Below are 25,266 nucleotides of genomic sequence, written 5' to 3' on the forward strand. Positions count from 1 at the left end.
GTTCTGCATTTTTGCAGATCCTCATCCTACCTGCAGTAGGGTTGAATAGGGTCGCTTAGACAGAGATTAGCACTCCCCAGTAGCAATCCCCTTTAGGGTCGAACGTGCTTGTTCTCAAGTGAGGCAGTAGGCAGCAAAGACCCAACTTTGTAGTAGATCAATTTCTCTCCACTGCACTTGTTGTACCCACAGCGCCATGGTGGCAATCCCACCCCTCCTGCTCACTGTGCATGACAGCAAGCATATCATTCTCACTTGTTTTTGGGGCATTTTGTTGCGGACTTTTTATTCTATGAAGAGGATGGTTAAAAGAACAACTTCATTGGTTGATATGCACAGTGTTACAAAGATAGAGTGTAAATAAAAGCTACAAATATCAAAAATATGTGCTGGAACATGTACAATTGAGGGACTTCTGTCAGTGTGAGAATCAGACATGGAGCGAATGGGAGTGTCAGATCATTGAGTCATGGCACTGTCACCGACTCTACCACCAATTTGCCTGCCTGTCCAATAAATTGATGACCCGCTATTGTCCCTCCTTCAGAAAGTCGACTGCTTCTTCCCATCTCGTCGCACGTGTATGCGAGCCTTACACAGTTCTAAACAAAGCACTAATGAGAGGGTATGAATCAAAGCAGCTTCAAAAATTAAGTAGCACTTGACCTATGGATGGGCAAGAGCTGCTGCAGGAACTACATGGCCCTGTTTGAGTACCGCTGTGAATGTTTCATGACACTTTTGGCTGTGCTTGCTGTGAGAGCCTGCCAAATGGGAGTGGTGTCGTTTCAAAGGTGGAAAACATCAGAGGTACTAGGTAGCGAGCGCTGAGACAATGGGAGATTACAGGAAGCATAGTGAGACAATGGCGTGTAGTACTGCATGCCTGCCAGGCCCTGCCTATGCCTGCAACTCCAGGTACAACATTTCAACAACATATAAACACGCACCTATGTCATAGAGCAGGGCCAACCAGACATCATGAACCATCCCAACTTCCCATCCAGCGCCCATCCCTCTCACATCAGCATCTGCGATGATAATCACCTGGTGGCCCATCTCATCATAGAAGCTGTGGAAGAGGGCAGACCAAGACTTTGGTTTGTTTGTTGTGCACTGCATGATCACATGAGATGTCGGACCATTGTAAGCCACAGCCAATCATGATGCAAATAAAAATCCTAAGAAAGCTTGGAAATGAGAAAACACAATGATTTGTTGAGTTCCTGACATATTAGAGGCCCCACTGTTATTCACTGACTTTACCCACTTTGGTCACCCCATTTCAGATACCTCTTAGGTTATATTATACCTATAAGGGTTTTCACCTAGGGGGTGCTTTTCAGATGGACTGGTCAATGTTTGCTGGTCTAAGTACATAGGGTCCAAAATAAAATATGTTGGGCATGGTCCATTGATCAAAATAATTTTTGTGTGGGAAAGACCACCAGCCAACATTGGACCATACATACATGGTATTTTCCCATGGTGGAGGGGTGTTAGGGGTCCTCTTACCACCCAATTTTCTGTGCCAAAAAATGAAAATTTTGGGTGCGTTCTTGGCACCTATTATGCAAGCCAATGGGTCACATAACGACTGTAATGACTATTAGATATGTCTATAAAATAGGATTAGAAAATCACAAAATGATCATTCATTCATGCCTCCCCCCTCAGCCCAGGATCTCTCCCCTCTGAAAATGATCACACATTTACCTCACACTGATATGTCTACTGCTCGCCTACACCTACAGAATCATCACTTGGGGATCACACCATTCAGATATCAACCATTTGTCCACTAATGCCTGGTCTCAGCTACTTGCCTACACCTACAGAGTCATCACTTGGGGATTGCACTATTCAGATATCAATTTTTAAGCCACCGATGCTGCCCCACCACCATCCTGTCAGTTTGCCACTTTCTTAAGCGTGCAGAACATCGAGAATGCTTCTAACTAACGCCAAACTCTGTTAGAGGCTTTGAGTGAGAGGGACAGAGACTTTGAGCAAGAGGGCCACACAAGGACATTATTTGTAGTACTTGAGAACTGTGTACACAACAATATATAATTGTTGTTCGCGACACACAACCTCCATTCTGATATTAATGAGTGATGCAAGCTGATTGACTACATGAAAGTTATGACTTGGCACTAGGTGATGTAATCAAATAAGGGAAGGGCCACAGTGGATGGGACAGGCCCATAATCAATTATGGGAAGGACCACGGAGGATGGGATAGGCCCATAATCAATTATGGGAAGGACCACGGAGGATGGGATAGGCCCATAATCAATTATGGGAAGGACCACGGAGGATGGGATAGGCCCATAATCAATTATGGGAAGGACCATGGAGGATGGGACAAGCCCGTAATCAAATAAGGGTAAGACCATGGTGGATGGGATAGCCCCATAATCAATTTTGGGAAGGACGGGAGACAGGAGATGGGGCTGGTCTGCACATGGTCTCTGTATACAACTATGGCACTAATCATTGTCACATTGTCCTTAGGTATATCTACCAGTCAATACTATGCTTGCTTGTTCCAATATTCATTACTTGCTGAATTGAGTATGAAATCAGCCCATGTGACATGTTGTGACATAAGATGTTATATGCAGTGTGATTATAAGTGTATTACATGGTGCTTATTGTGGAGAACTCGTCTGATTCAGCATGTAATTACAGTAACACACGCTTTTCAAACATAAGATAAGGCCTCATGTACCATAAGTAACTTGAAGCATATGTGATGAGACAGACATGTGAACGCATAAGAAAAACATAAGGAAACATACGAAAAGCATATGAAAAACATACCAAAGGAATAAGCATAATTAGTAGACATTACCAGAAGATGTTACCAGAAGTGGGCAGCAACAAGGGCTACAAACTTAGTAATACTCATCTTCCTTGATGATTGAAGGGCGATTGGGAGATGCTGGGCAAATACAGAGATCTGACAGTTGGATAATGGCGGCACTGCAAGGAACCGGCATGGGAGGTCGGCGCAACAGAGGGACGTGATGGCAAATGAGTATGGGAGGTGCTGACAATTTGCAGTTGGGCTCGGCCTGAATGTATACGGGAACTGATACAATAATATGACAGTTAGCAAACATACATAGAAGTTAGGGCATAATAACATACTTGTCAAGCACCCTGGCATGGCACCTCTCCTCTACTGTTTCACGCTCCAAGTCTTCAGTCTCCTGAGCAGATTCATAATGGGGCCAAGTCCATTTCCGAATATCTGGATTGTACGTTGACATAACATTGTTGTATGCATGTTGATGTCAAAGTGCTCCATTGTGGGACAGCTTGTATCGAGAGCAGGACTGGACATGCAAATAATCTGAGGTAGGCACAGAAGTTGACGAGCGTGAAATAGGAGGGGGAGACAAGAATTGCAAAGATGGTGTTGACAGTGACAAAGGTGGGAGGTCGTCAAAGACTTGGTGATGCGAGTGTGGGGTTTCCTGGGGTGGTGATGAAGGCAGGAGATCCTCATAGATAGCTCGGTTAGTATATTGATGAGAGCACAAAGCTTCACAGTTGGAGCTCGGAGCTGCATTGTTGAAGTGCGAAGCTGTCTGGTTGGAGCACGAAGCTTCCTGATTGGGGCGCAAAGCTCCCATAGTTAAGCGCGAAGCTGCTGGATTAGACATTGTGGATTTTTTGATTACCTCATTGGTGTGGCGTCTAGGAGTGTCGTCTTGTGGAAGGTCCTTGATGAACTTCTCTGAGTCTTGGAGGGAGCGAATGACCCTGCTGTCAGTGTCAATGATGAGCAGGATGAGACACACATTTGTGGCCTGTGTCTCAAGAGCAAGAATATCACCTGTGGTTGTGATATCAGCTTATGTGGGATTTGCAGTGTGCAATACGTACTTTCAGGCCATCTGCTGATATGCAATACTACACTTGGCTCCTCTGCAATCGGCCCCTCCTTCCTTCCCTTGTCACCTGACTTCTTGGACTTGCCTTTGTGCTTCTTCACCTTCGCTGCCTCTGCCTCGCTGTCATCGTTGTCGTCGTCAAGGCCTAACTCAGCCTCGTACATGGCTCCAAGATGAATCCTGAGATATGGAGCAACCAATGCATGTAGTTGACTTGCAGATAGAGCCTTGAAATCAAAATTGGGTCCAGGCAGGGGAACACCGGCAGGCCAGTCATGTATGCAAAGCTTCTCGGCATAGAGGATGTCTAACATGGTCAACCACCTACTGTTCGAGGTTTTGAGCGGGTGGCTGGCCTCAGCTACACAACATATAGTTAGTAGAGTAGAAATACACTGCAATTAAAAAATGTACCAAATTTCTCACTGATCATCATGGGCGCCACCTTTCTGTTCCTATCCCTGGCTGGCTTGCCGTTGCACAAGAGGGTACCATTCGGAGTGGTGGAAGAAGGGGGGAGCAAACTGAAAGTCTTGCCTTTGGCATGTGCAGCCTCCAGGTCTTTGTACCTGGAAGTAATTTAGCACTAACACCTATAATTAATATAAGATGCACTTAAGGATTGCCATGTCCCGGCGAACAGTCCTGATGCTTGGTGGCCTGCCTCTTTGTCACCGGGGAATATTGCAACACCGGCAATGTGAATGCCATGGGTGCGATGCCAGTATGCAGCCTTGATTGTGGTTAGTCTCTGGATCAAAGTTGCATGAATACGACACTTACTGATTTTGTGAAAGCATCATGAACAGCCATCATCAGACCTGCAGCAGATCATGATGTAAGGTCCTTGGTTGAACCCACGACAGCACAATCCCAGTTCTCCAGGATCTCCTTCCACACTGATGCGTGCTGTGGGTCACCGTGTGGGTGGGCCTTGTAATGAGCTCATTGCTTCACCTTCCAAGCCTTTAAATCCTCTGCAACAGTTGTTAGCATTAAGAAATCAATAACAAAGACTGCGACACACCTGGAGACACAGCTCCCAATACTCCTTTAGGCAGGGGGCAGGTAGCTGCAAACCACGTCTGATGTTGGTTCCACAGAGACTCCTTCTGGGTGGCCTTCATCATCAACCCAGCTTCGATGAGGATCATCCTCACACTCTTCCCATATTCTTTTCCGAGTGCTCTGGTGGTTTCCAATGTATTGTTCCCAAGCTCCTGCGCCTTCGAGATACCTGCTTGAGGTATTCTCCCTTTGGTCTTCACAAAGTCTTCTTCATTGTCCTCATCTTCACTGTCAATATTTTCATTGACGTCCGCCATCACTTTGGACTTTTGCTTTTGTGTGGCCATCAACCGTGATGCAGACAGGGGGTTGCTTGCAGGGGAACCCTTGTTGTTGTCACCATTGTTCACAGCAGCATCAACAGCAACTCATTGTGCTTTCTTGCGCTGCTCTTGGTCGGCAGCCCACCTCCGCAGGCAGCCAGTAGCAGGAGTAGCTGAATTATTTCCGCCATCCTCTGTGCTGTGTGACTCAGCACAGGCAGCTGTATGCACAATAAGTTGAGGTATTTGATATAGATGAATGACTATGACTCACCTGAAGTATCCTTGCCATGATGCTTGCTGCCATGCTCTGTGTTGTGCAACTCAGTAGGAGTAGCTGTATTCACAATTAGTTAAGCTATGAAACACGAAAGAATGACTATCTCACCTGAAGTCCCACCATTGGGGTCATTTGATGGAATTTCAGAGGCAGGATTTGGATCCTTGCTTGCAGTAGTGCTGTGTGCTTCAGTAACCAATGCAGGAGCTGGTGGGCAACAAGTCAATACAGGACATTCACACTACAATACAAACTATACCTGTTTCCACATCGCCATCTTGGGTGTTGGCGGATATTTCTTCGTCTGCAAGGGAGTCAAATTCAGCACATGTCAATGAAGTGCCATCAGCAAGTTGAACATGAGATGGGGGGGATTGTTGATCTGTAGCGATATTGGGGGTCTTTTGAATCATTGATGAGCGCCTTGGCAAATTGGCCTCGAAAATCTCCTCCTCAGCGCATGAGGTCATGGGGCCAGAACATTTGGACCATGCAAGCAGACGAGGCTTGGGTGGAGGACAATAACAAGTTGTAGATGACTAAGAAGTCAGTGGGGACACCAACATATTCACAGACATGGCTTACCTCTTGTGGATTGTTGTTGTTGTCAACCATAACACTCTTAGGCCCAGCGTGACGATGAGGGTGGGCGCATTTTCGAGGCTGGGTGGACTAAAGTAATGGAAAATCAATCATGATTGACAAACTTTGAAAAAAAAAAACTTGCCTGGATGTTGTCTGTATCAGTGTCATATCCTGTACCTCCAGATCTGGAATTCCAGATCTACTCCATTAAAGTCCGGTCCTCTGTCCTACTATTCTGCCCGGTGCTCCGCCTTCATCTCCACACTCACCCCTAACTCCTTTTAGATTGGCTATTGCTCTGGTTACTGGTTATGTCCTATTCCACTATGCTCACTGATCCATCCATTCTTACTTCATTTCCGACTTCACTGCTTTGATCTGTTACACTTAGTGATAGACTTTCCACATGCTTTGTACATAGCCCTTACCATTGCTGACTGATTTACTTACATGACACCTACAGTATATAAACCCCTGTAATACTCCAGAACTCCTTAGTTCAAATATCATCTTAGTTCTGCTCATTCCTGCAATCTCCGGACTTGAGTCTCACCTCTTGTCCACCTCCGAGTCTTAGGGGTTAAACCTTAGGACTAATCCTCCGGCTCTACATTAGGGTAGTCTAACCTCTGCTCTGTTTCTACTCCAGATTTCCATAGTAGCCTTACTCTGTCCCCACATAGTCTTCCGGAGTTCCGACAAACTCCACCGATGTTTGTCCTCCGGAACTCCCTGGACTTCCGTCAGACTTCCCCTCTGCCCACCGGAAATTAAGGGCACGTACTCGGGTAAGGGGCACAGTGCACGAGCTGAAGCCGAAGCCCTTTGAGTAGTCTTTCCCTTGAGCACGACCTTAACAATCAGACGCAGTATGAATGTCTGCTGCCTTGCTGCGAGTCTTAACATGACAGGAGTTAGCTAAATGGAATGAGTGCATCGCTGGCTCAGAGATGAGCCAATGACACCCGTGTCTGGCAGCCGAGGAAAGTTAGTGAACAGATCAGCGGTAGTGAGCACCTACAGAGCAACACTCCTAATATATTAATGCAAATCTGGAATAGATCAAAGACAGGAGAGGTCGAGGCCCACTGATATACAACCCTAACAGCGAGATTGGCCAATGTAAGATGAACATCTCTGGCAGCTGACCCTGATTAATACAAAAATGAGTGGGACGGATCTGACTGATTGGATAAATCTAACTGTTTTGAGAACTTACATTTTGAGAAGACAAATTGCTGGTCAGTCAGTGGTCAGAGGTACACCCAAGCCTGCTTAAGAATAAGTCAGACGCTAAATGTACAGTGGAACATGTAAGATATACCTTGTTGAGCACCAGCCACTAGCAGATGAACATCAAGAGATGCAAAGGGTGCTTGTTTCCTAAGAATAAATCAGGATTTTACAATATGGTATCAAGAACATAAAGTAAATACACTCACCAACTAGTGAAGACTTAACAGATTGTTGAGTAGCTGGGTGGTTTGAAAGCAAACAATATCCTCCGTTGACGTGTGAATGGAATGTCGCTATATGAATGAAGTGCAGATGTGACTCACCGATGGCATAGATAAATGTGTGTGATGAGATCTGAAAGTGGTGTAAAGTGACAAGGGCTACAGTGAGTAAAGTGCAATGTGCGTCAGGAGACATTATACATGCAATATATTGAAAACTCACCAATCAGATTGCGTTGACGAGTGAAATGTGAATCAATTGGCACACCTGCAAAATGAGATAAAGTCTGCAGGAATGTGTGATGCACCAGAAAAGTCAAGGGCAAAGGCAAAGGCAAAGCACACCCAAGAGGGTCTTCAACCCCACTGGCGCAAAGTATGAGCGACCGGGGTGACCCTCCAGACATGAAGTCTAGGAGTGGGAGATCAGCAACACGAAGTCAACTGATCAAATGAGTGAACAGCATGAAGCCAATTCAAAGTGCCAGGAACTGTCGTTGTTGGACCTATTGAGGGCGGGGATGATGGATCAAGGGCAGGAAGGCGGGATTGAGGGCAGCGAGGATAGTATAAAGGACGGAGTGTTGTTGATGTGGATGAAAGAGTGAAACTTGTGCATTGTGGGACTTTCCCACAAGTTCACAAATGTATGCAAACTTCGACTTTTCGACTCAATTGGGAAGTTCCCACCTTGTTTCTCATTTCCTTCTCTGCATTCCCTTTCCCCAGTTCCAAGTTCCTTCTTTGCCCTCAGACTACAACATTCACACATCCCTCATCACTCACATCACTCAGCTCATCACGCGTCAAGCAGATCAAGCTCATCACCATGATTGATCCAACAACTATGGTTCCTGGCACTTTGAATTGGCTTTGTGCCATTCACTCATTTGATCAGTTGACTTCACATCTGGAGGGTTGCCCCGGTCGCTCATACTTTACTGCGCCAGTGGGGTTGAAGACCCTCTTGGGCCTGATTTGCCTTCGCACTCAGCTTATTTCTGGTGCGCCACATGCTGCTGCAGACTTCCTCTGATATTTCAGGTGTGCCAATTGTTCACATTTCACTTGTTGGTCTAATCAGTGAGTTTTCAATATCTTTGATCTACAATGTCTCCTAATGCATATCTTACATTATAGCACTTGTCACTTTAGCTATGTCTTCCGTTTTGGTAAATGTCCTTTTCATTATCTCACTAATTGTATACTGACCAGCACTTAGACTCTCACCATACCATGCCAAACTCTGAGGTGTGTTTGCCTTGTACCTGTCAGCACATCTTCTAACCTTCACAGTTTTCCATCATGCCCAACACTCTGATGATGTTCAAGGGTGACCCAACACTTCATGCATGTATGTGATATTTGTCTTTTAGCATTTTTACTTACTTATGTACATGTGTCCTGCAGCTTGGTTACAATCTTACAATGCCTTCACCATTGCCATCCAGGACAATCTAGTCATCACTACGCCCAACATGCAATTCGTTCCCAAGTTCCACCATTTTGAAGAAGAAAACATACAAGCCCGTGCCGATGGTTGTTTTGGTGTTGTCGACTGCTTTCAATGGCCTCAAGCCTATGACAACATCTTTCGCAATTCCATCTGCATTCCTCGTAAGGAGGCTTACCCATTCCCACACCCACTTCACTGGGTGTGGTACACTCCTGAGCAAAAGGACTTCAAGACCATCCCAGGCAATTCGTTTCCTGTGGGCACATTTGCCTCTGACAAGGTCGAAGGCCTGGAGTCACTCCTCAAATTAGTAGACAAACCTGTACAGGACTGGAGGGCCAATCAACAAGGCAAAAAGGATGTCATCGTCAATCGTGTTGTCTCTCTTCGACATGGTATCTCGCGACTCAAAAAACATCCCCTGACCTTTTGCGATCTCCTCCTCTTCGTCACAGATGCCCAACGCCTCTTCCTTGAAATTCACTCCTTTATGGATTGGGTTCTCATTGCCCAACCTTGCATCTCCTCTGGCATTGCAACTGTTATTGTCGATTCAGAATGGATGGGCGCTTTCACGCATGAAAGTGACATGTGCAACAAGCTCCACATGGCTGGTATGCCCATCTGGTATGTCTGCACGATGACATATATACCTGACAATATGAAGGTTCACAAACCCATGTTAATTACACATCCAGATGACATTGTCATCTCGATGTATGTGGAGGGCAACAGAATCCGCCCTTATGACATCATTTATCGTGGCCAAGGTGGCCACCAGTGCCAACTTCACATTTGTCGCCTGTACAGCAGCACAACTTTCAGAAATCCCAACGTCGTGGTTCCCTTGTCCACTTCATCCAGCAGTTTCTCTACTCCCAGTTCTTCTGCTCTTGCGCCATCCTCTCAAACATCTGCTGCTGGAAGAGCACCTCAACAAAGTCTCAAAAAGCATAGGTGACAACCTTGTAAGTTCACCCATAATAATTACTTTGTGTTACTTACTACTGTATCAGACGCAAAAGAGGCTCGGCCCACCCAGCCCTCCCAGTCAGGGGAATCCAGGGACAAGTGGAAAGACCCTGAGAGCTTGTATCTTCTGCCCTCTCTTTTGCATTGGGATGATGCCCTCAAGACTTGCAACAAGGATCCATCTCGCATGCACATGCCCTATGCCATTGATCAGGGATACAGATTCCCTGAACCCACTCTCCTCCTCGGTCCCAAGCTGCCGGAGCACCTCCAGGGTTATATCGCTACCTGGTTCACCTGTCATCCGCTATGGATTGGCCAAGTCGATCATGACCTGCCATGCAATTACCCTTCACCACAGCTCTGGTGTGACTTCCTTGGCAGTGGACTGACAACCTAATCACAAGGCGCAGCACCCAAAGGCAAGAATCCTGAAAAGCAGGGACCTACAGCGGTGGAGAAGCGCAAGGTGGTGATGAGAGACTTGTTTGGTGATGACATGTTGGAGACTCAGGGAGACCTGTTCGCACAAGAAGGATTGGTGGAATTTTGTGGCCCACAAGTGTTGGTTGCCAGTCTTGCTAACCCTCCATGGCATCTCACCCAAAGGATCACATGGGAGTTATTTGAGCTTGGTTTCTGTTATGAGCTGAGGGATCTTGATTGCTACCTGGCCTGCAAACATTGGGCAGATGATCTGATCGGTCGTGAGCAGCTCCTTCATTCTATCTTCCCCGGTGAGGCTGGATTAGTCATGTGATCAGAGCAATTTCCGGAGGACAACTACGGCATGTGGAATAACACCTTAGTTGGTGTTCTACCTTACCTGGAGAAATTCCGTGAACTTCTCTGTGCTTGGGACGATGCTCCACTGCTTCTGGTTGTACCACTGATGCCAGATAGCTTCATGGATACCAAGTGTTGGGAAGTCATGCATACTGTGACCACCTTTTATGTGCAGACATTCTTTCGTCATTTTGGCAGGCCCCCCATCATTCCCCATTCCATCCCTTTGTGATTGATACCATATTGCAGCATTTTCGTACTAAGCATTTATTCCCTTTCATTCTACACTTCTAGTATAAATGACAAATTGTACCATGTTCTGTTACTTGTTGATCTCCGTAACGCGCTGTCAGATGATGTTATGCTTTGTATTAGTAAGCTCAGCATACATTGCAGTGTCCCCTAGTTTCAATTTAGTAACAAGGTGAGTGCCTCATGCTGTTAACTCTGATTTGATGTGTTTTTGTAGGCATCCTACTCCCAAGTTATAGCTAGCGACCCATGTCGTCCTGCTACTGTATTTTCTATTAATTTTTGCCAAAGCTATTATCTATCTGCTCATGCTAAATGGGATTAGATGTGTATGTTTCTCTGCTTCCGTTTTCACTAATACCTACAGTACAATACTTATGGCATGAGACCTATGCGGATATGTTATTGAGTAAGTGTTTTCCATTAATTTGATGTTATCGTTACCCTGATTCACTCCTGGAGTCTGCCAGTGAATCATATCCCCAGTACTAATCCCCCTCAGATTTGTTCTCCTTTGCACTTCAAGTATTGGTTGTTGGCCCTCTTGACCCAGTATTGGTCATTGGCTCTCTCGGCCAAGTATTGGTCATTGGCCCTCTTTACCCAGTATTTGTCATTGGCTCTCCTGCTTAAGTATTGGTCATTGGCTCTCTTGATCGAGGTCATCCCGGACTGTGAGCCCATGGATACTTCTCTAACTGACTCTGCGTTGTTGGTGGCCTTCCATTTGACTTCGAGTCAACATCATTCATTATGGCTTTTCGTTGTCCAAAGCCCCACCGTCGTGAATTGTCAACCTCCAAGGTGATCTCCCACGTGCAGGAAGAATGCCCTTTAATTCTACCACCCATCACTATTGTCTGTGAGCCTTGGATGAACACGGCATGGTGATGTCCTCATCAGACTAGAAAACTTGACCTGTGTCTCCCTGCCCCGCCTCCCGTGTTGGTCTTGCCCAGACACAAATGCCTCATGCAGCAAAACTTCTGCTGTCCATTGTCTGCCTCCAGGACATCAGTAATACAAGAAGATATTACCAATAAGGTTCTCTTCAGCAACTCCCTACATTTCTCCAATGATCCTATCAGCTGTCGTCTGACCAGCTCACAGAAAAGGGCCAACCAGTGGTGCAGATGGTCACAAGATGTCATTCTGTCACTCCTTGTACCATATCTATCCTATATCCAATAAACTTTGGTGTTACGTTATACCAACGCACCAGGACAAGCTCAGCAAGATCTTGGAGTTTGCCAAGCTGGGTGTAGGACTTGGAGTATTACAGTTGCATGTGTGCACTTTGACGGTATGTTATTTGTCACTCTTCTCCACAATCTATCTCATGTACCCTCCAGCATTGAAAGAAATTAACATCATCACATGCCCTTGTTTCCCTGTACCCCTCCAACTCCTTTGTCATGGTCTGTTTCCATGCACTCCTCTCGCTCCCTCACTCACAGTTGACTTGCACATTTTAGAGTTCGTCCGTCTTCTCTTTGTACACCAGGCTCCCAACCAAATCGCATGGTGCAATGCAGTGGAAACCTTTCTAGATGGAATGAGGTACAAGTTTTCATGCAAGGTTAGCCTTTCCAATCCTCTTGCATACAATGATGCTCAGTCTTTCATCAGAATAACTTGTGTCGTCATTTCAGAAATACTTTTCACTGGTACTGAGTGCTGAGCATCTTGGCTCACAATCACATTTCTACTGTCATTGCCAACGTTCGGAGGGGTCAGGCACATATCCCACTCATTGATCAGCCATCTGAATACCTTCGTTCTCATTGCCTGCTTTATTTCAGAGGAAATGCTTGCTGTGGAGCAGATGCTCGTTCTATGTAAGTTTGTGTCTCAGCTCGTATTATTCCGCTTTTAATTGACAATACCAGCCCAGACATTATTGTTTGCATAGATGCCTGCTTTACTCAAAAGTGTTCGACTAATCCTCGCGGTGCTAGCAGTATCGACCCTCCTAATCCAACTCCAACATTCTTCCTGTCAAACGACGATGTCAAAGCAATGGAGGATTTTGTAAAAAGTTGTTGTGGAAAAAGACATCAAATGCGAGCCTCCAGAGCGGAAGAGGAGGAGGATTGCTATGAAGAAGGGATGTGTGTGCCAGTGTCTGTGTTGAATGGATGCGGAGAATCCTTCATTGCTGCAGACAAAAAGCGTGAAAAGGCAAGTACTTGTTTTGTTACCAACACAGGCCTGATGGCCCTGCCATGCAGACATGACTGTGTCCTCTGGCTTGTCAACCTCACATCAGCGGGAGAAAAGCAACACTATGCGCTCACTCTCCTGGACCAGCTGTTCAAGCATATACCCCCTCAGATGACCGTAGGACTTCTCTATGACATTGGATGTCAACTTGAATGAAGCTGCTGAAAATGGAATCGTCAACAGGACACACACCATTCTTTATCACACACGGTACTGAGCCTCTTCTACCTTTTGATATCACTGAAGCTACCTTCCTGCTCCCCGACATCACAACCCAGATCACTACTGAAGACCTATTAGCCATTCGTGCTCGCCAATTAGCCAAATGAGAAGAAGACTTAGCTGAAATTCACGCTCAAGTACTCAAGAGCCGCTTCACATCTACCCACGACTTCAAGAAACATTTTGCCAACATGATCCACGACTATAATTTCCCGTCCGGCTCACTTGTTCTTGTCCTAAATAAGAAAATTGAAGCCACATCAAACACCAAGTGCAAGCCACGCTATTTTGGCCTAATGATCGTAGTCTCGTGCTCCGCAGGAGGCTCTTACCGCCTCACAGAAGTCGACGGCTCCATCTTGAAACTCAAGTTCGCCGCATTTCATCTTATCCCTTACCACCCTCGTTCCCCGACTTCTCTCAATGTTACCCAATACATCAATATCGAAGACCTTGCCGGCACCATCGCCATTGAAAACTAGATGTGTTCTTTCATTTATTTTATTTTATCTCGCTATTCTGCCTTCATACCTTACCATGCACCACGCAAATTTTTTTAGTTCAATTGTTGGAAGATCAACCAGGGATGGTCGATATTCGAAGTAGGGAGGTGATGTAAGGATTCCACATCCTCTACATGCCGACCAAGCCTTCAGATAGATATGCAAATAGCATGTCCACATAACTCAACCAATGCGAAGAGCCTTACTCTTCGCATCCGAGTTACGTGGATACATTCCCCTATATCTCCTTTCATCTTTTCTTGTACTTTACCTACTGCTTACACCTTACTATCCCTTTCCTTGACAGAGCCCTTTCACTTCACCATATCCTCTACATGCCGATTCCGGCCTAGTCATACACTCGAAACCGTATATAAACTGCCCATGTACAGTGGCTCAAAAAACTTTCCACATGTTTTCACATTTTTCACTATCTATGATATTGTGTGATAATATACAAAGACCTCAAGGACATGCTGGGTACCATATTGTAGTACTACTTCAGGGCTTTCAATTGAGCACTATGCCGTGGGAATTGGTGAAGATAAGGTGGAGATATGAGGCTTACAAAATGATGACTCATGCAGACAGTTTTTTGACTCAAGTATTTTACAGTGATAATCAGGTATTCTAGTACTTTGGGTGACCTCCCCTGGCTTTAATTACTCCCACTATCCTTCTAGGCATACTCTCAATCGATTTCTGGCAATATTCTGCTGTAATATTTCCCCATTCCACTACTACTCTCTCCCATAGCTCCCATACTCCTTTAGGGGGGTTTCATAGGCTTGAAGCTTCATCTTGAGTGTTCCCCAGAGATGTTCAATGACATTGACATCAGGGGACTGTGCTTGCCAGTCAAGAACATTGATATTATGTTCTTAAAACCATTGTCTGGCTCTCCTAAATGTATTCTTGGGATGATTATCCTGTTGGAAAATGATGTCTTCTCCCTCAATCCCTGATTCAGCTATGCTAGGCAGCAAGTGGTCATTTAGAATGTCCACATACTGCTTAGCATCTACCCTCCCCTCAACTTCAGCAAGCATACACACAAAATTCCATCCCATACAGCCCCATACCATTAGAGAACCTCCTCCAAATGTGACAGTCCCACTAACCTCTCTGTCTGTTAGAGAATTACCCTTCTTTTTCCATACATATACCTTCCCATCTGACCCAATCCTATTGATTTTGGTCTCATCTGACCATATAACATGCTTCCAGTCCTCTATAGTCCAGTTTTGATGGGCCAAGCCAAAGGCTAGTCTTCTCTGCCTATGTGTAATAGAGAGAATAGGCATGTCTGCTTTGTTACTGCCTTGAGATGAGCCACCTTGAGAACATTCCTCACAGTTTGTGAAGAGACAGTGGTGGTAATGGTGGAATTGATATAATGGGTGGCTTGGACAGCATTATCAGCCTTTCCTGTAGTGATATGTTGGATGATAGCCCTCTTATGAGTAGAGATGGATGTCCTCCACAAGAGTTTTCCTTGTCCAGGTGGCTTTCTTTGATAAAATTGGTCACAGTATACTTGCATACTCCAGTTCTAGAGGAAATTTGATGAGCAGAGAGGCCAGAATAGGACAGGGAGAGGATATTATCTCTTTAAGCAGAGGAGATGGCTTTTATGGTGATTCTGACTATGACACAAGAGACATTCTGGTTTATATAGTTAGATATAGTTTCAAGAGTATGCCTAGAAGGATAGAGGTAGTAATTAAAGCCAAGGGAGGTCACACAAAGTACTAGAATACCTGATTATCACTGTAAAATACTTGAGTCAAAAAACTGTCTGCATGAGTCATCATTTTGTAAGCCTCATATCTCCACCTTATCTTCACCAATTCCCACGGCATAGTGCTCAATTGAAAGCCCTGAAGTAGTACTACAATATGGTACCAGCATGTCCTTGAGGTCTTTGTATATTATCACACAATATCATAGATAGTGAAAAATGTGAAAACATGTGGACAGTTTTTTGAGCCACTGTACTCTCATATCGAGCAGCAAATCCTATATTCACATCCCCGCTCCAAGAATGACCAAGAAGCCTCACAGAAAGTCCCTGCCTTATACCCTTACTGACTTGTCTAGATCACTGTCGCGCTCGTCATTTACTCACTTCATTTCACTCCAATTCCACTTCAAACTCACACCAAGCCTTACATATATTTTTTGAACTAGTACAGTACAAGACTATCTACTGCAAATATCTACACAATGATTTATCTATTTACTCTGCAGAAGTTTCTAGCTTGATTTTACATGCTGTTGAGTGACGTGCAAAATATGCAACTGGCAGTACAAAGGAAATTGGTGACATATGATCTGATGTTCATGTGGTGGCCTCAGCTGGGAAATACACAGCCATATTTGACTGGTGAAGACTTTGTCCAGTCTATGTCACAAACTTCATGAGACTATAGTTTTGAAACTTGTGCAGTACCAGACTCTCTTTTACATAACTGAAAAATGAGAAACATTTGGTCTACATATCTTGATAAATATTGATAATAGAAGATTGCACAATTATCACTGGCAAGACTCACACATCTCTTGGAGTAGCAAGTTGTGAGAGATGGCGGGAAGCTGGCTTATGGTGCTTTGGTGCTAAACCAATGTAATACACTGAATATATGAGGGTGTCCGCACTTTTGTTGCTTAATGTGAGTGTCGCCAAGTCTATGCAAACATGCTTCAAATTGGACAACGAGGATACCCATATATGTATATACACGACCAATATTGTGACGGATTACAGTTATTGTCTACATTATATTGTCAACATATGGGTTGATATTGCAATTTGAATTTTAGTGATGGGGCCCGTTGCACCTTGAACATGTTACATAATCAGCATCAGATATTGGAAAGTTCATCAGCCAAACAAGGCAACACACAAGGAGATCATCTCAAAAATGATTGGGGATTAATTGAAGATGCATTGCTTACCCAATCGATGATTGCCAGTGTGTGAATGAAATCAAAGTCAGTCATGCCGCACTATCTCTCAACAGCTTGACTGATCGATCGATCGGCCACTGAGAGATGCCAACTCCCGTCAGTACGATCCCAAATGTGAGTGCTGTTTGTTCAGCATTTTTTGTTCGATCCCATTAGCATTGAAGATCAGAGATGCTCTTAGAGCGATGTTCCGTAGTGGATTGACCCGCCCCATAGCATGGCGTCAGCACCAGCTATACCAGCTTGCACACATGGCGCAGAATGAACAGGAGCTCATTTGCGGTGCCCTGCACAAGGACCTTGGAAAGCCAAAAACAGAAGTCCTCATGGCTGAAGTAGGCGCTCTCATTCAGATAGCTGTGAAGAGTGCAGAGCAGCTCCCAGAGTGGGCCAAGACTGAATATCCTGAGGTGCCTGATTGGCAGAAGTCATGGAAGCCAACGTGAGTGATCAGATGGTCGAATTCAATACATCAATGTGACTAATGATGATCTATGATACATACGCTAGGCTCCACAAGGCCCCGAGGGGGACCGTGCTGATGATCTCGTGAGACAGAAGATGCTATCTACATTCCACTTCCTGACATCGCGCTTGAACAGGCCATGGAACTACCCTATGATACTCACTTTCCAACCTCTCATTGGCCAGGCTATAATGTCATTTTAATGCACAAGAACAGGCTAAGTAGCAGAGACTTCTAATGCAACAACACTGCTAGTGGTTGATGCATCACCCTTTGCTCCATTTGGGAATGTGATGCATTACCTTAGCACAGCCACTCACAGGGTCACATGTTCGCATTTTCAACCACCTACTGTGGGAACTTCTCCACAACACCCAAAACATAGCCCATTTTAGGTATTCTCTCAAATATCAACCTTTCCCACACCCTCCCCATCAATCCCTGTCTCACCACTACACCACAATTAGATATAGCCTCTAGTTAAGTAGTAGTATAGGTTATATACACATCATAGAACATAATAAACCGCTTTTTCCCTTTGTTTTTGTACCAATACCTGCTACAGAGCCTCTGTGAGTGTGACCTAATAAAAAACATATCAAAAACTGTTTCGCATTTTTGCCCCTCTGGTATTGTGGTACTCTAGAGTGTTTAGAATATGTTTATAAATGTATATGTACCTATCAGAGCCCTCACTTCACCCCCTAGAGCGTCCTATACCATGTTCTGTGCTGTACTAGCATAAAATAGAAAATAGCTACGAAAATTTTGAGCTTTAGGTATATAGACTTGGAAATATGATCCCCAACATCCCTTCAATAGTATACACAACATATCAGGAGCATAGGTCAACAAGATCAGTCCCTGTGGTGCTATATACTTACCCTCTCCTGGTGGTTCACCCCCTGGGAAAACTTTTCCTGCAGCTCCAGCCCTTCAGGATGGTAGGGGGCCTGTTCCTATTGATATATATATATTGTAAATCACATAGCTGCATGAGAATAGCAACAGAATCTGTCTGTAGAATAGAACATCTCCTCCTGGCTGCACTACTGCATATTTTCGCATTTTTGAGGTTTTTCACCACATTATCATTGCACAAACTATCCAGGCTGTTCATTTTCTACTTCTAGTACATATATTAAGTCTTTCCATGGCAAGGATCAGACAGAAAGATGTCAGAGTATTGATATCAGGGGTATGTCAGGGAGATTCACTGATAAGTAATCTAGGGTCTCATGAGGACACTTCTGTGTAATTAGCCACTTGCTACATGATTGTCCTATACCCATGATACCACCTGTGAATTTGTAGAAAGATCCATTCATAAATAAGTGAGTGATAAGCAAAGTGAATGTAAGTTGGAGATTTACTCTGGTTGGAGATTTATTACTAGTACATGAATATACTAATATCTATGTCGAAGATTTTGTTAAAAATGAACTAAATAGAATGTAGACCACCCAAATATCCTGTACTACACTATATTCTAAGAGTGAAAGTAATGTGGAAGTGTTTTGGTGTCAAAGTGTTGTTGCAGCATTACAGTCTTACTACTAACTTAATGTGTACACTGCAACACACTATTTTCGATGTTTGGACTTTTTAGTTTGCCACGCTCTTTTTCTTATCTACTGGATTCCCCTGCTCTCATGTCTTGATGGATCCTTCCAATACTTAAGGACTGTGTTTCCCAGTATGTATGGCATGTATTGTGATAGTCCGATCATAACATATCATCCAATACATGTCTGAGACTCCTAATCAGTGAGAATAGGAGATATATCTTTGATATCAATACTCTGACATCTTCCTGTCTGATCCTTGCCATGGAAAGACTTAATATATGTACTAGAAGTAGAAAATGAACAGCCTGGATAGTTTGTGCAATGATAATGTGGTGAAAAACCTCAAAAATGCGAAAATATGCAGTAGTGCAGCCAGGAGGAGATGTTCTATTCTACAGACAGATTCTGTTGCTATTCTCATGCAGCTATGTGATTTACAATATATATATATCAATAGGAACAGGCCCCCTACCATCCTGAAGGGCTGGAGCTGCAGGAAAAGTTTTCCCAGGGGGTGAACCACCAGGAGAGGGTAAGTATATAGCACCACAGGGACTGATCTTGTTGACCTATGCTCCTGATATGTTGTGTATACTATTGAAGGGATGTTGGGGATCATATTTCCAAGTCTATATACCTAAAGCTCAAAATTTTCGTAGCTATTTTCTATTTTATGCTAGTACAGCACAGAACATGGTATAGGACGCTCTAGGGGGTGAAGTGAGGGCTCTGATAGGTACATATACATTTATAAACATATTCTAAACACTCTAGAGTACCACAATACCAGAGGGGCAAAAATGCGAAACAGTTTTTGATATGTTTTTTATTAGGTCACACTCACAGAGGCTCTGTAGCAGGTATTGGTACAAAAACAAAGGGAAAAAGCGGTTTATTATGTTCTATGATGTGTATATAACCTATACTACTACTTAACTAGAGGCTATATCTAATTGTGGTGTAGTGGTGAGACAGGGATTGATGGGCAGGGTATGGGAAAGGTTGATATTTGAGAGAATACCTAAAATGGGCTATGTTTTGGGTGTTGTGGAGAAGTTCCCACAGTAGGTGGTTGAAAATGCGAACATGTGGTCTATGGCCTAGGTGTACTACTTTAGCATGATCTGATGCATCACTGAACATGCTAATGAGCATAGTTAATGCAATACATCAGGAAAATCAAAAAAATCTTAATGAACCTTAGATAAACTTAGCATCACTTAATAAATATTTTAAGTCAGATTCAGCAAAAAAAAATTAAGGAAATTGTGACTTGCCACAAGTAGGGTCTTCAGATGAATGTGACTTAGCTGCTCTGATTGCTGTGCTTATTATAGCTAAGCAACTTGAAAGGTACTACTAGTATGCAGTCAACTCAGCTTGAAGTGGTACTTACTACTAGTGGGGAGATTGTTTCAAAGCGCTTTCAGGCCCCAAAGTTTCAAAAGTCAAAATTAAGTGAAAAATGCATGGGTGACTTAGTGCTACTTATTGCATGCGCACCACTTCATGTACTTTATACTACTTTACCCCTTTCTGAGTGGTCCTGATTGAACTTGAGCGCACCCTTAAGGACACAAAGTGAGATAAGCTAAAAGCAGCGTGTACTATTTTCCCTGCCAGTGATAGTAGTACTAGCCTTCAAGTGGTGAAAAAGCATCTGTTCAAGTGGCGAGAAAGCATCTGTTCAAGCATTGAGTAAGGCAAAACAGCACAAACAGTGTCCATTTTCATATGGCAACCAAGTACAAAGCGAGTTAAGGTGGCAGGCAAGAGCGAATACTAAGCATGGTAAGAACTATCAAAACATGTCAGAGGTGTGGCGGCTAGTACTAGGCTAGTAGTGGTAGGTCCATGATACTAGTACTAGTATCACCAGATAGCAGCAGCGGCTCGAGAGCCTGAGGGAAAGGGTAGTAGTAGTAGTACAGTGAACAACTAGAAGAAACTCAGGCTCATTTACACGCCGTGATGGCAGGAAGACGCGGTCTGGATATTAACATCAGCAGCAGCAGCATTAGCCCACTAGCATTAAACATTAGCCTCGTAGTAGTAAATACAATGAAAAAAAAGAATCACCATTGGCTTCGAGGAAGGTGCAAGCCACGTTAAGGCTCCTACTCCACATCAGACTCGGAGCCACGGCCGTCATCTCCCTCGGACTCGGTGTCTGATATATCCACCAACTGAGCACGCTCATCCAGATCAAGCTCATCCTTCAAGGCAGCATCGTTGACGTCATCGCCAGGATGACTCTTCTTCTTCGAGAATTCCATGGCAGATGCAATGATGACTTCGAACTTGTCCTCGTGGAGGTTCTTCATGATAGCCTTCGCATAGGCACGTGTAGATGTACCCCAGGAGACGTCGTTGAATCCTGTTTGCCAACAGGACACCTTGCCGGTAGTCTGATTCATTGTCTTCGGCAACGAAATGCTAGTTTTGTTCTTCGCGGCCTGAACCATTTTAATGGTGAGCGTACGAGTAGACCAGAGGGTCAATGCTCGTTCGACCTAGTTAAAACAGTTGGTGAGATTAAAGAATAAAAAAATGACAAGTACATACCGCGGCACACGACAATGCGAGACCCCCAGCAGGATTCGCCAGTACACCTGGCTTGTCTACCCCAGGTATCTTCCGAGCGCCACGGGTTGCGGTGAAGTGTGCACCAAAGGTTTGCACAATAAATGCACCTTGATAAAGGCCCCAGAATTTCTGCACTAAGCATTAGCACAATGACAACTCGGTAATTGATTGAGATGGAAGAAGTACTTACAGACTTGTCATCGCCATTCACCTTCTTGTATAAGAACCGAAGGTTGCTGAGTGCATACTCCGCAAATTCGGCTCGATTATCGTCGGAGTCCCTCAGCGAGTCCTGAGATTTGAGGTACGCGATGACAATTGCAATAGCCGTGGAGCCAATGTGGCTGCGGTAGGAGTCAGCGACTCGCTGGACAGCCTATATTGAAGTACATCTAAATTAGTACCACCATTGATAAAATTGAGCGCACTTACAATGTAGTAGACTGAACTAAGGCTTGACACTGTGTGGGTGATGTTGGGAAAGACTGCATCCCAAATCACCTGCATCTTCTCACACGCCAGCTTGGTGGGAACCTCCCAGGGATTGGCCAATGTCGCGACATATTGGATGTATGTTGAGATAAAGACACGGCGCCAAATTTTCTGATCGATGCCTTCGGGGAGGTCGTCATTGCTGGGTTTCTTCGCTCGTTCAGTTTGACGGACAGGGGAGCCTTTAACAAGAGCCTGTAGTAGTAGTCAGTAGTGGAAATAAACACAATGTCAAAACAGACACTCATTGCGCTCGTAACTCGTTTTTTCCCTTTGGGAGGGCTAGCGATCGCAGCCTCACATTCAAGACCTTGGGTCTCGTCCTCGTCAGAGAGTCCTCCATCAATGATTTCCAGGCGACTGTTCTTTTTGGGTTCTTCATTGATGTGAATCACCGGCGCGGCGTGAGAAATCAAAACGTTGTTGGTCAGGACTGAATTAGACGATGATCGAGTGCTGCCATTGGTCAGGGGGGGAAGAACGGATCCATTGCGGCGCGAGGTTGAGCTATTTTTAAAAATGCTGGGCTGGCTGGTGTTGGCCTTGCTACCAGGCTTTGCGTTCTTTGGGATGCTTGCGGCCCAATCATTGATGCCAGTTGAAAATTCCTTTGGGTTGGTAGTACTAGTAGAATCACTGAGAAAAAAATAATAAAGGGTTGTTTCGTCGAGGGTGAGCATGATATTGATGGGACAAGTCACAACAGGAAAAGAAGAATTGAACATCGTACCTTATCGGCTGAAGTTTCTTATCACATTTTTGGTCGCCCTTCCCCTTCCCCTTCCCCTTATCATTGGGCTTCTCCATTGCCTTCTCCTTCCTGCTACCCCTTTCTTCAGTCTGATTATCATGAGGCCGTGCCTTTGGTGTGTTCTCATTGCTCAAGACCGGCATTGCCCACTGAGGCTTATCTGGGAGATCAGTATCCATAGGTTCGTCATCTGAGCGATCGACCTGAGCTGGCGGGGCTGATTTTATACTAGGAGCCTTCTTAGGCACATTCCGGGTTGGAGGGTCGGTGACCATGACATTGTCATCGAGGCTGTCAGCTGGGAGGGCTGATCTTTTGCTGTGAGCCGCCTGAGGTGTCGTGTCGATAACCTGGACACTCGACTCCATATCTGATTCAATACTTATTGTGCTGGCAGGTGGGTCTATCTTCCTCTTCTTATTCTTCTCCTGCTCATTCACCTCTTCAAGTTGCGCCGCCTTGATTGCATCCCGTACCTTAGGCTTCTTAGCCTGCACCTTCGTGCCCTCCTGTTTGTCGACCTTCGCCTTCTTTTTCGGCGGTGACGCAGGATTTTCACTCAGCTCTGAGTCATCTGTATTGGAGTCAGTTGTTTCTGAGGCTTGGGATGGATCTGGATTGAAGGTGCTGGTGTCAGCGACGGTGTCATCCATCTTGACATCAGAAATGAACGTGTTGTCTTCGACAGGCGGCGGGGTGGGTTTGACACAAATCTTCTTCGGAATGGGCCTTGGATGGGGCTTTGGCTTTGGTAAGGCTGCAGCCCTCGGGGTAGTGTCGGTCAACACGTCCTTGTCGGCTTGGTTCTTCTCGTATTCGGCAACTCGTTTGATCCCAGCGCTTTTGGTACATTCCTTTGCTTCTTTGGCGTCTATCTTGAATTGACGCTCAGCAGCTACTTCTGCTGCAGTATGACATTTCTTCTTTGGGACCACATCTGGAAGACCAGGATGCTGAGTTGCATTCTTGGTGCGGGTAACACGGCGAGTAGACATTATGATGAGTCGGAGTGTTGAAAGGAGCAAGACTTGAAAGGTGAGCAAATTTCGTCAATTTTACAGTGGTGGTAGTAGTAATAACTAAAATGGCTCAAATTCGGACTTAGATGATTTCAGGGTTTTGCCACGCCTCACCAGCATGGCACATTGACATTGGACTCTGGGCCTGGTATGTGTTCGATGATACTCTATACGACCGCTATCTCATCGATCTTTTTGACCTACAGAGCTGATTGATCACGCTATCTTCCAGTAAAGGACAACACGTTCTTGATTGATACCCAAAAGGTGTGATGGCACCCATCATTTGGTAGCCAATCATAGCCTTCTGACCACTTTGGCTATGGTTCATTTGATGCTCAAAGGATCGTTCTCGATCAACTTCTCAGGATGTTTCGGGTCTGTTGCATGAACATACTGGACCTCGACTGACCAGCATTTGAAGTCAGGTAAGGGTTAAACGCAATTCTAGCGTGCATGAGAACCTTATTCTCACATATTCATTACTTCTACACCAGAAGTCCAATAGGCAGACAGCGCCACTTTTCACGGTGGATATGTACAAGCAGATCTTGTTGCAGTCTGTCTATCAGATCACCGTCTGCTACCCCACTTCCCTGGCATCAAGATCCCGAGCCCCATGGAGACACCAGGACACGACACCATTGCACAGACGCTGGTCTCCGACATGTCTTGTTTCTATGATCAGTACGATTACCTTTATTGGTGAGTTGAATAATGTGGTGTCTGGACTACCCTCATGGCTGGTTTGTAGGGATCACTGTGCAAGTGGTCATCGTGTTCATCAGGGGGACTGCATTCCAGGTGACGCGTACCATTAACGGAGGCTTCTGTGATGTCTCAAAGCGAAGGCACTCCGCATGTCAAATGCTCATGTCCTCAAAGTGAAGGCCCTCCACATGTCAAATGCTCTCCGATATCCTGCCATTTTGGTCGCAGCTCCCATGTTCATTGAACCCATGGCACAGCCAGAGAAGGGCGCAAGGTACTGCAGGGGAGCAGCCTCCGAGGCGGTAGCAGCAACAATGGTAGAGTACTTCATTGCGTCATTTTCCTCAAGGGTCTTGACAAGCTGAGCAACAGTTGAACGCTTCTGGCCGACAGCAACGTAGACACAGTAGAGCTTTTTCTCCTTGTCCTTTACTATTGGCGGAGGCTTCTGTGATGTCTCAAAGCGAAGGCACTCCGCATGTCAAACGCTCATGTCTTCAAAGCGAAGGCCCTCTGCATGTCAAACGCTCTCCAATACCCTGCCCTTTTTGTCACAGCTCCCATGTTCATTGGGGGGACCGCATGACAGGTGACGCGTACTATTGGCGGAGGCTTCTGTGATGTGTCCTCAAAGCGACGGCACTCTGCATGTCAAATGCTCACTGGCATGTCCTCAAAGTGAAGGCACTCCACATGTCAAACACTCATGTCCCCAAAGCGAAGGCACTCCG

At 45.0% G+C, this 25,266-nt stretch overlaps 7 protein-coding genes across 7 annotated transcripts; 4 read left to right on the forward strand and 3 right to left on the reverse strand.

The window, feature by feature from the left end:
• Positions 1-2,900: 2,900 nt before the first annotated feature.
• On the reverse strand, positions 2,901-5,986 carry EDB91DRAFT_1088548 (uncharacterized protein; the record flags this gene model as incomplete). Its single annotated transcript, XM_041316469.1, has 12 exons — positions 2,901-2,988; positions 3,157-3,259; positions 3,560-3,847; positions 3,898-4,266; positions 4,320-4,474; positions 4,499-4,656; positions 4,689-4,726; positions 4,933-5,285; positions 5,382-5,457; positions 5,511-5,573; positions 5,625-5,723; positions 5,776-5,986. The coding sequence occupies 12 exons, from the start codon at positions 5,984-5,986 to the stop codon at positions 2,901-2,903; spliced, it is 2,001 nt and encodes a 666-aa protein (XP_041169183.1).
• A 2,877-nt stretch (positions 5,987-8,863) lies between these two features.
• Positions 8,864-11,004, forward strand: EDB91DRAFT_1256637 (uncharacterized protein; the record flags this gene model as incomplete). Its single annotated transcript, XM_041324199.1, has 5 exons — positions 8,864-8,912; positions 8,969-9,955; positions 10,031-10,354; positions 10,394-10,693; positions 10,751-11,004. 5 exons carry the CDS (start codon positions 8,864-8,866, stop codon positions 11,002-11,004), a joined length of 1,914 nt encoding a protein of 637 aa, XP_041169184.1.
• Positions 11,005-12,378: 1,374 nt separating this feature from the next.
• Positions 12,379-12,615, forward strand: EDB91DRAFT_1037293 (uncharacterized protein; the record flags this gene model as incomplete). Its single annotated transcript, XM_041312830.1, has 1 exon — positions 12,379-12,615. A coding segment is annotated over one exon (237 nt), but the record flags the coding sequence as incomplete, so codon positions are not given.
• A 164-nt stretch (positions 12,616-12,779) lies between these two features.
• Positions 12,780-13,403, forward strand: EDB91DRAFT_1064540 (uncharacterized protein; the record flags this gene model as incomplete). The annotated part of the gene is made up of 2 exons (XM_041314715.1): positions 12,780-12,862; positions 12,914-13,403. Coding segments are annotated over 2 exons (573 nt in total), but the record flags the coding sequence as incomplete, so codon positions are not given.
• Positions 13,404-16,933: 3,530 nt separating this feature from the next.
• Positions 16,934-17,590, forward strand: EDB91DRAFT_301128 (uncharacterized protein). Its single transcript, XM_041326773.1, has 3 exons — positions 16,934-17,056; positions 17,107-17,384; positions 17,453-17,590. The coding sequence occupies exons 1-3, from the start codon at positions 17,027-17,029 to the stop codon at positions 17,493-17,495; spliced, it is 351 nt and encodes a 116-aa protein (XP_041169187.1). The 5' UTR covers positions 16,934-17,026; the 3' UTR covers positions 17,496-17,590.
• A 3,503-nt stretch (positions 17,591-21,093) lies between these two features.
• On the reverse strand, positions 21,094-22,222 carry EDB91DRAFT_1064536 (uncharacterized protein; the record flags this gene model as incomplete). The annotated part of the gene is made up of 4 exons (XM_041314714.1): positions 21,094-21,489; positions 21,542-21,691; positions 21,753-21,823; positions 21,991-22,222. Coding segments are annotated over 4 exons (849 nt in total), but the record flags the coding sequence as incomplete, so codon positions are not given.
• A 2,473-nt stretch (positions 22,223-24,695) lies between these two features.
• EDB91DRAFT_1088552 (uncharacterized protein) lies at positions 24,696-25,179 on the reverse strand (the record flags this gene model as incomplete). Its single annotated transcript, XM_041316470.1, has 2 exons — positions 24,696-24,983; positions 25,136-25,179. Coding segments are annotated over 2 exons (332 nt in total), but the record flags the coding sequence as incomplete, so codon positions are not given.
• Positions 25,180-25,266: the final 87 nt, after the last annotated feature.

This window comes from Suillus paluster, assembly GCF_016628075.1.
Source record: "Suillus paluster strain FC165 chromosome Unknown EDB91scaffold_205, whole genome shotgun sequence".
Classification (NCBI taxonomy): Eukaryota; Fungi; Basidiomycota; class Agaricomycetes; order Boletales; family Suillaceae; genus Suillus; species Suillus paluster.

Excerpts from the sequence above, each read along its gene's own strand:
- EDB91DRAFT_301128 (XM_041326773.1), top strand. The coding sequence starts at position 17,027 with ATGCCAACTCCCGTCAGTACGATCCCAAAT. Across the intron at positions 17,057-17,106 it reads CCGTCAGTACGATCCCAAAT|ATCAGAGATGCTCTTAGAGC; the intron begins GTGAGTGCTGTT and ends TTAGCATTGAAG. Across the intron at positions 17,385-17,452 it reads CAGAAGTCATGGAAGCCAAC|GCTCCACAAGGCCCCGAGGG; the intron begins GTGAGTGATCAG and ends TACATACGCTAG.